We start from the raw sequence: 9,411 nt of genomic DNA, 5'->3' as shown, positions 1-9,411 counted from the left end.
TAAACTTGTGGTCAGATTCACTTGAGATGGATTCGGTCATCAACTTGCTCCAGTCACTTCAACTGCATGCTCATCTTTTCTTAACTTCATGATTTTCCTTTCTTTTTTGGGCTCTTCCTTTTTTTTATTGCTATAAAAAGAAAAAAGAAAAAGTAGTTCTTCTTGCAGGTTCATCTGCAGGCCCTACTTGTTGGTCCAAAGGAAGATTGTTCATTAAGAAATACAGTGTGAAGGGAGGTAGGTCATCCATTATAAAACTATATAATACTATCTATAAACAATATCCATATATAAATACTATTCAGCCAAAGTAATGATACCTGCAAAATATATACCTGTATACATTTTCCAATGAAGAAACGTCATGTCAGCTATTTATAAGAGAAAATCATGCTGCAGCGCACAAAAACACTAGCATCCCACCTGTATGACAACATGGTATCAATAAACCTGTCACTAGTAAAAACGCTTGTCAGTGCTATGTATTTATGATTCAAAAACTATGTTTACATAGTGTAATAATACACTTATGATTGTCCATTGGGGATATGAAAGGATGATTTTCTCAAATCATAAAATTTTTTATAACATGTTACTACATGTGTAATGATTTTAAAGTAGCGCAAGAGTACACTGTATGATGTAGGCACAAAAGGTCATATATTTCTTTTAACAATATCTTATTTCATAGTAGCCACAGAAACCATGACCAATTACATCAGCACTGATAAACTAGAAATTTCCAAGCCACATACTAAACATTACTTGGTTATAAAAACATATTTTGAAGCTGTCTAAACATAACAAAACAGTGGTTTTTCAGAAAAGCATTTGAATCGGACCCTACTGTATTTTCAATAGGTGCTGACTTTAATATAAAAGGTAACAGAGAGGGGGAAAAAAAACAACAAAAAAACAAAACAAAACGAAATACCAGTTCTTTACTATCAATGAAACAGAATAAATATTTTGTAACAAATTTTATGCATTATTACACTATTAATTTGATACATTTTCTCTAGGCATTCAGGCCATGTGCAGTCATGACCTCAAAATGACACTACACAGGCTACAACCACATGGGTGTGGTTCTTATCTGTTCAGTGTCACTTTGAGATTTAAGAAAAATACATTCTGTGTGTTTTGACATCTGTCTATTGAATTGACAATAATTATGATTATTTTGGTTTCAACTTCTACACCACTTGCCACTGAATACATGTGTAGATGAGATGCTAGAATCATGGTCTGCAGTTTCTATGTGTAAGCAAAACAGTCAGAATTGCTGAAATTTCAGAATTGTGCCGAGATAGTGGCTTTGAACCTCTGTATTTCATTTCTGTCCAGTCGTCATCTATTATTGTTATTCTCAAGAGCATTATTTGCTATTGATCTTTGAAAGAAGAAAGAGAGGTAGCAATGAAACGAGAGTAAAGCTGCGGAAGACCAAGGCGTAGCCGAGGTGATCAACAGCAAGACCTGCCAGCGAGGTAAAGACGACCTTCCCTACAACCTCTGCAGTGGCCATGGTGGTGTGATGAAGGGCCTGTGTGGTGGGGTTCTCCGCCCTCTGGGAGTACAGCATCATCATGGTGAATGTTGCCGTGGTGACGGCCCCACCCAGCAGTAGAAGGAGGTACATTGGAACACACATGTCTAGTCAGAAAGGAGAGAGAGAGAGAGAGAGAGAGAGAGAGAGATACATTTGTAAGGCAAAGGAAATAAAAAGATTATGTGAGACTGAACCTCACTATGCTTTCCTCCCTATGACTTTGAGCTAAGGATAGATTATGATTTATAGGCCCAAATTTACAAGGGCGGTGGACTACAGTGTAAGATAAGTATGAAGTAAGCATACCTTTGACATCAGCGTATCAAAGCAAGTCATTACTGGACGTCTGTTTGTGTATGAAATCTGTCAATCATACTTTTGCAGAAGAAATTTGCATAAACCATGGTCTAAATTTAAACCACCTTGTTCATAAATTTAGGCCATTGTGTGTGATTTGACCTAGTGCATGGAGACATCATGCCAAAATCACGTTGCCGCAAAGTTCTCATTTTACCCATTAGGTGAATAAAAAGGAATTTGCTCAGAAGTGGTTGACATGCACTTTGATCGATGTGCCATCAACTAGATGCTAACTGGTATAATAGCAAAAGGCACTAACCCTTCAGAATCAAAGCCAAAGCAATACACAATAAGTTAAAATGTTGATAGGGTACGAAACCACTGCATCAATAGGCAACCTACAAAGTCTGGATTTCACTGTAATCAACAAAGAAAAAAAAATGAAGATAATTAAATGACCTTATGATTACGTATCACACTGTAATCTAAGCTGCCAAAATTCTTGAACCAAATTTTGAATTTCCCTCCTCTTATTTCCCCATTATTATTATTCCTCTCTTCTTATCACTTCCACCAAGTGTATTGGAGTGTACTTGTATGAAATCAGTCTTGTAGATATAATATTCCCTTATGAAAAAGTCGTTGGATTCAAAACAGAAACACTGACCCACTTCTTGTCTGACTTATTTAATCCAGGAGTGGAAAGAAGGGTGGCATGACATTTGCTCCAGCAACAAATGCTCCTGTCTCATTTTCTCCAGGGACCCAGGGTTAAGATTAGGGTTGTGATAGGGTTTTAGATTTAGTTTGATGTGAGGATTAGGATTAGGGTTATGGTTAAGGTTATGTTTGTGGGTAGAATTATGTTTGGCTTAGCATGCAGATATTTCATGGGAGCAATTGTGGGAGGAGCAAATGTCACTGAACCTGAAAGAAGAGATACTTACAAATCAGTCTGAGTCGCATGTCATTGTTGTTACATTCTACAACAGCTGACAGCAAAAATATTGCTATGACACGGAGCACGCACAGCACTGCCAGGCATTGGGGAAGAGTCCTTTATCAAAATGGAAAATAAAATGAAGAAAGAAAGATGCAATTTAGAATAGGCAATTACATGTATAACTGGCAGGTAACACTTGCTGCTCATAGCTGATAAAACAAGACATACAAATGTACCTGTAATTGTTTTGTGACTTTCAGTCATTTTTTCCACTCCCACTTTCGCCTTCTACAATGGAGGAACAATCGATTACATAAAGTCATCCCATATTACACAAAGGCCTTCATGTTTTGCATTCATCCTATATATCTTAACCCGTTGAGGAGAGGCTGATTTTGCTACAACACATATTTCCCATAGACACCATAGTGTACTCAGGACTGATCTTCAATGGATTAATTTTAAAGACCCTGCAGCATGGAGAGAGATGGCTGGTCCAGATTGAATTGATCTTTGTGCACTTCTCATTCAGAGTACCGGTACATTTGAAAACCATGACTAGTGCAGGTTTGGTCGGGAAGAATCACTCAGTCAGCGAATGTATGTACCGTACCGAAGCATACACTCATCAGTAACATTCAGATTCAGCCTAAAATGTGTATTGCAGACAAGGCTGTGCACAATTCATTATGGGGGATTTCCAAATTTATCAGTCGTACCAGCCTGTCCATCGCATGGTCTACCCATGCTACCGAGTCTTGTGACTTGCAAAAGGTCAGAAAAATTTTCTGTGCTGTGTCAGTAGACTAGACAATAAAATCCTGAATGACTTGTGCATGATAATGGAAGCTTCATACAGGCCACAAGGAAAAGGATAACCTGCTGTTTGATGTGTCATATCTAGTGATTAAGCATGGTGAAAATGTCTCACTGTTCTGTAACATGAACTCTATTAGAACTTTTTAACATGTACAGTATGCTTCAAATGCTCACCATATTGCGGTGCTCAAAAAGCTGTGCAACATATCATTCTGGTAATCGTAAGATATTTTCACTACGTTTAGAAGGGTGTCAGCATGTCATGTTAACATGGACTGGCACTCCTAAATGTCAAACAGGTGCACCTTTTTGCATCCATCCAGCTGACCAGCCGGGCACCCATCAGTGAGCCGGCGATGGAGATCCACTGGCTCAGCATACCGGTCCACAAGGCCACCTGTCTCGCAGAGACACCGGTATCCAGCAGGTAGAGGGGAAAGAGACTGGTTCCTCCCTGCTCGCCTGAAAGACAAGAAAAGTTTGCTTGTTTCGTCATTTGCTTGCTTGTTACCTCCGCCAAGGGAGGAGGTTATGTTTTCATCGGCATTTGTTTATTGTTTTGTTTGTTTGTTTCTCTGTGTGCAAAATAACTCAAAAAGTTGTGAACAGATTTGGATGAAACTTACAGGAAAGGTTGAGAATGACACAAGAAACAGATGATTAAATTTTGGTAGTGATCTAAAAAATCTTTATGGACCTAATGAAAAATGTTCAATATTTTGGCAAGAAGGGTCAATGAACTTGGGAGTTCAAGCCTTGCATTTTTTTAAAGGTTTTAAATATGCACACTAAAGTGCATGCTCTAGTTTCTGCTAGGGTGAGTGCCTCGCAGCTGGAAGTTGATAGTGTAACAAAAGGCTTCTATATTGAGAAATCGGCAATTTTCAGTATGCATAATATGTATGGCTGGAAATCACTGATCTCTATGGAAGAACAAGATCAGTGGTGGAAATGAGCTGCATGCTTGGCGGAGGTCTGCGCTCCTAGCGTGCATCTCTAGTTTGCTTGCTTTATTGCCTGCTTGTCGTAGTAACAAAAAAAAGTGAATTTATTGATGTCACCTTAGCCTACAAGCAAGGCTGATTCTTTGGAAGCAAGAGGGCTGGAGAAACTCAAGAATTGTGTCATTCTCTTACCTGTAAAAAGGAGCAGTAGGGCCTATCAATATGTCAACATTTTATGGATGGAAGAGTTGGGTAAGCCTTCAAGTAGTGGCCACACTCAAGACTGATGACCTGACCAAAAAACGTATTCATCAAAACTACAAAAAATTGAAATTAACTATGACAGTATCTAAACAATATGATTAGATAGAACATTCACTTCCCACACATTACTTTCTTCAGCTACATAGATAACTTTTTTGGTCAATTGTGGGTTAAGAAAGGAATCTCCATCACATTTCTGACATATCATATTCCTCCTTTACATGAAATAAAAAAAAAATCAGATATTTCATACTGATATCAGAATCATTTCAAGTTACCAGGAAAATGGTAAAAGCATGTACTGGAAAATATTGTAATGCATTTAATTCATAGGAGCCTTACCAAGCTTGTATGTCAGAAGGTATAGTATCAGCCATCCTGTATCTGGTACTGAGAAAATAGCAGCAAAGTTCTGTATGGTTGACAGCTTCCTTTCAGCCTTGAAGAGGTGTGTCTGGCACGTTGAAAGACATTCTGAATAGTCATTGTGGTCACCGTTTATATTTTGAGCACATGGCAGTAGAGTTTCCTTCGATTTTGCACATACGGGCGAAAATTCATTTCGGCCATTCCTACTGTTACAATTGGTTTGTTCTTTTGATGTCTTTTGTGAAAGACAAAGACTGGATGTGTCCTTGGTTTCTATCTGATGTTCAGCTCCTTTGCCCTTGTTAGTCTTAATGATGGTTGACTTTCTCAGATTGTATCTGTGTCTGGGGAAAACAGCATTTTCATTGCAAGGTTGATCGGGTGATCTACACTGCTCACAAGCACTTCCTTCATTTCCATCCTGTTTGGTTGAAGAGCGCTGCCTTTTTAGAACAGATGTAGAGTCACACTGCACTATTGCACTGTAATTCTGTGGTCCCTCTTGTGAGTTGTGACTTGACTTATGCTCATCAGCGAAAGTTTGCGGCAGGAAGAAATGCACGGAGAGGGTGCACACCGAGTACAGCGTCGCTATAAACAGCAACAAGGCACTCCAAGGGAAGAGTTCGCTGGCCAAGGTTAGAGCGCCCCCACCCAGCATTGCTCCAAGCTTGTACCCAACAACCTGGATGGCGTTACCGGCGGCCAGCTGTCCAGGCGACAGTGACCGGATGGCAAACGTGTCCACAGATATGTCCTGGAGAGACACTAGAATGTTGACAGTGAGCATCGCTACACTCAGCAAACCTATCGACTGAATGCTGATGACTGATGTTAGTGCAAAGACCAGAGCCAGGCCACCCAGAGTGTAGGTCAAAGGTCGCTGCACGGAGCCTGAGCTGGTCACCAAGGGGACCCACAGGAGCTTCAACATCCAAGGGAGGTTGAGGAACCTGAGGAGTGAGACTTCTGTCAGTGAAGTTCCCCCAGCATGCAGTAAGATGGGTAGGAAAGCAACCTAATAAAATCCATAGTGCAAATGCAAATAGAAAAGGAAAACTACAATTCAGGTAACATTTTTACACTATTTGAAAAGTTCCATGGCAGCGAATGAAATAATATGCAAAGATTTCAACAAAGATAATAAACACCAGGATTAAGAGAATAATTATATATCTGCGTCAAGAAAAAATGGTCAAATGTTGTTTTTACATTGTACCTGTAGGAATATCATTTTCCAAAGTCATCATGTGGATGACAAATTGGGAATCTTAGATGTTACACAAGTTCCCTTTAACAGTGTGAACAAGTCACTCGTCAAAATTTGATTTCTTCATTTCCCCACACAAGGTGGGAGAGAGAGAGGGAGAGAATAGTTCGTATTGTTTATACACAAATTTCTATTATTCATTATTTTATTGTTTATAAGAATTTATATTCTTTGATAAATACGATGATAAATAGTGACAAATCATAATAAACTCATGTTTACACGAGTCATGAATGTTCCAAGAATATCAGGCAATTCATATCGTCTCATAATTAACCCGTTCCTTACGGGAACCTGGTTTACCAGGTTCCCGTGGGAGCAACTGATATACGGGAACCTGGTTTACCAGGTTCCCAAAATGAAGACAAGGGTGCCTGTTTCAGTGGCCTAAATTCATGTTTCTTTGTGTTAAAATGCTCAGAAAAGTGGGTTTGATAAAAAGATAAGAGTTTACTCTATTAAGATTTGTTCTCCTTCTGTTTGAAAAATGCGTGTTTTACAGTATTATGTACCTTTTCCTGATTTAGTTTTTTGGTTGTTCTGCTGTAAACTCGTACGAACATGTACATAGCGATCAAGGCTGAGATCAGTTAGAAATGCGGGTTCGCTGACCCCAGCCACCTCATTCAGGTACCTGATTTTGTGTAGAACAAAAGATTCTGAGAGCTCATCAGCGCACGCTCTATTCATACCTCGCACCCGATCGATATTTCCATTGTTCACTGGCACATGTAGTTGACCGTGGAAAGGGGGAAACAATGAACCGCTTGACTGCCTTCACACAGCTGGATTACCAACCTGTGTGCCTCTCTGTCGACGGGCGAAAAGAATCTCGTTTGGGGGCATTAAAGGCACTCAGAGAATTGCGGAAGGAACGGGTTAAGCTCATGTTCATAACATTCCATGGGGTCACAGAGCTTTTCTCTAACTGTCTGCATCAACAATTTACAGTTATACTAATTAAGAAAAAAGTATATTCCTTTTCTAAAAGATATCAGTGTCTCATGTATTTAGAGTTTATAACATTAATACATTACAACTCTTCTGTTGCAAAGTCAGACACACACACTACACATTACACTATGTGATGTGAATAATGCACTCCAATATCGGATGCATGAGCAGCAGTTACCTGAAATCCATATGGTACCCCCTGAATACCATACAGCAGCATCAGCCAGTATAGCTCCTTTGAAATGTTTATCATCATGATCATAGTAAATTATCTGCTACATTCTGGCAAAAAATAAACAAACAAACAAACGAACAATCAAATAGAAAAACATTAACACTTCAAGGGAAGAAAACATGTTATACATTATGTATGCAATCCAAATGCCTATTTCTGCCCTTCCTTAATATCAAAGTCTAAGAAATATATACTTCTAAAAATACAGAATGCTGCCATATAATTATGTCTATTCTCCATGGTTCAGTTCTATTCAATTTAAATTCGATTTCAATTTCAATTTCAATTTATTTTTTTCAATTTCACCAAGAATAACAAATTACAAAATTGTAATATTGGGCGAAAAGACAAAAATCAATGATTTGACAATCATGACTGATAGCTGATAAGAGACGTACGTATTTATACATCAGGTGGAAAAAAGATATGAGACCCGCTGAAAAGCAATGCTTGTAAATTGCAGAAACTCCTATTTACAAATACAAACTGTTTGATAATAGGTTCTGGCGGCTTTTGACGCAATTCCGCCATCATTCCTCTTTTATTTCTGAAAAGAAAGAAAGAAGAAAAAATAAAAAACAGAATCAGCATCAAGAGCCACCAGGTACACAAGACTGAAAATTTCAGCCTGAAAACTATCTACAATATATACATACAGTATGCGGAGATGAAATGATAATTGTGGGGGGGGGGGGGGGGGGGATGCAGCACACTGACGGATGTAAATAAATAATGATAGACCTGCACTATACTTCATTCATACACACACTTTGTTGCAGGGCAAGGATAGGGTAAGTGTTATATTTGAAGTTTCATAATGAGTCCCTTTCACAAAATAGATAAAGATTTCTGGAGGCTCTGCCTGACATGGTTGATATACAGGTTATAGATTCTAACGTTAGACTACATGTACTCAGTACCGTACTAGATCTATCACGATCCCGATGTGAAGAAAAAAACAAGTGAAATACACTGACGTCACTGTATTACTATTATTATCAGACACAGAGCGCAGAGCAGATTGCTTGACTTTTTTTTTTTCAATGCAAGCTTGATAGAAATACAAATTACTACAAAATTAGAAAGTTTTCTGACATTGCTTACCTGATCTGGAGAAAGCTGACCGATCTTTGGTGCCAAAAAATGATTTATTTTAAATACGAACAATGTTGAGCGTGCACATCTCATTGCTTTTCTATATATGGGACTATTACAAATACTTCCTATCTTTTGAGCTGGGGGAATTTCCGGAAAACAAAGGAAAGTTCATTTACATTTACACAGAGAATTTGAGGCACATCTACATCACAGCCATCCAGCAACTCCTGTCATTGCCAACATCAGAATATGAAATGAAACACCTGCGTTTCTGATATTTGTTCGTTCAGGATTTCTTCGTCACTCGGCAGCAGAACGTCGGTAGATTTAGTCTGGCTTCCAGACCCTCTGTTTTTACTACTGAACAGAATACAGTATTGACGCCCTCAACGTCGAAAACTGGAGCAGGTTCAGGTGAATTGGTTAGGTACACAGAAATCTACACACATAGAGTTCTGTGGTTAGGTAGAGTAAATTTGCGCTGAGGGGTTTTTGTTTGTTTGTTTGTTTGTTGTTTTTTTAACTTGCTTGTTATCTGATATCTGATATCTGATTGCTATCGTTGTGCGAATAAAATCTGAATACATTTTTTTTTTTTCTTTTAAGATGAGGGATCCCATAGAAGGCAGCAAATTTGTAATAGAAGGGAGAAATGTTGTCAGG

At 38.6% G+C, this 9,411-nt stretch overlaps 1 protein-coding gene across 1 annotated transcript; it reads right to left on the bottom strand.

The window, feature by feature from the left end:
* Positions 1–1,378: 1,378 nt before the first annotated feature.
* Positions 1,379–8,961, bottom strand: LOC139723820 (major facilitator superfamily domain-containing protein 3-like). The gene is made up of 6 exons (XM_071635026.1): positions 8,755–8,961; positions 7,594–7,697; positions 5,165–6,209; positions 3,920–4,076; positions 2,800–2,909; positions 1,379–1,656 (listed from the first exon to the last, which is right to left on the bottom strand). The coding sequence occupies exons 2-6, from the start codon at positions 7,675–7,677 to the stop codon at positions 1,379–1,381; spliced, it is 1,674 nt and encodes a 557-aa protein (XP_071491127.1). The 5' UTR covers positions 7,678–7,697; positions 8,755–8,961.
* Positions 8,962–9,411: the final 450 nt, after the last annotated feature.

This window comes from Diadema antillarum, unplaced genomic scaffold (assembly GCF_040938485.1).
Source record: "Diadema antillarum isolate AM-2024a unplaced genomic scaffold, OU_Dant_1.0 scf00000201, whole genome shotgun sequence".
NCBI classification, from domain to species: Eukaryota; Metazoa; Echinodermata; class Echinoidea; order Diadematoida; family Diadematidae; genus Diadema; species Diadema antillarum.
This window is presented reverse-complemented; position numbering and strand designations above follow the sequence as displayed.

What these genes read in the sequence shown, in the direction of transcription:
- LOC139723820 (XM_071635026.1), bottom strand. Translation starts at nt 7,677, where the DNA reads ATGATCATGATGATAAACATTTCAAAGGAGCTATACTGGCTGATGCTG. An exon ending in AGCTGGATGGATGCAAAAAG is followed by an intron (nt 2,910 to 3,919) that starts GTGCACCTGTTT and finishes ATTTTGATAAAG; the next exon opens with GACTCTTCCCCAATGCCTGG. An exon ending in CATGCGACTCAGACTGATTT is followed by an intron (nt 1,657 to 2,799) that starts GTAAGTATCTCT and finishes CTTTCTGACTAG; the next exon opens with ACATGTGTGTTCCAATGTAC.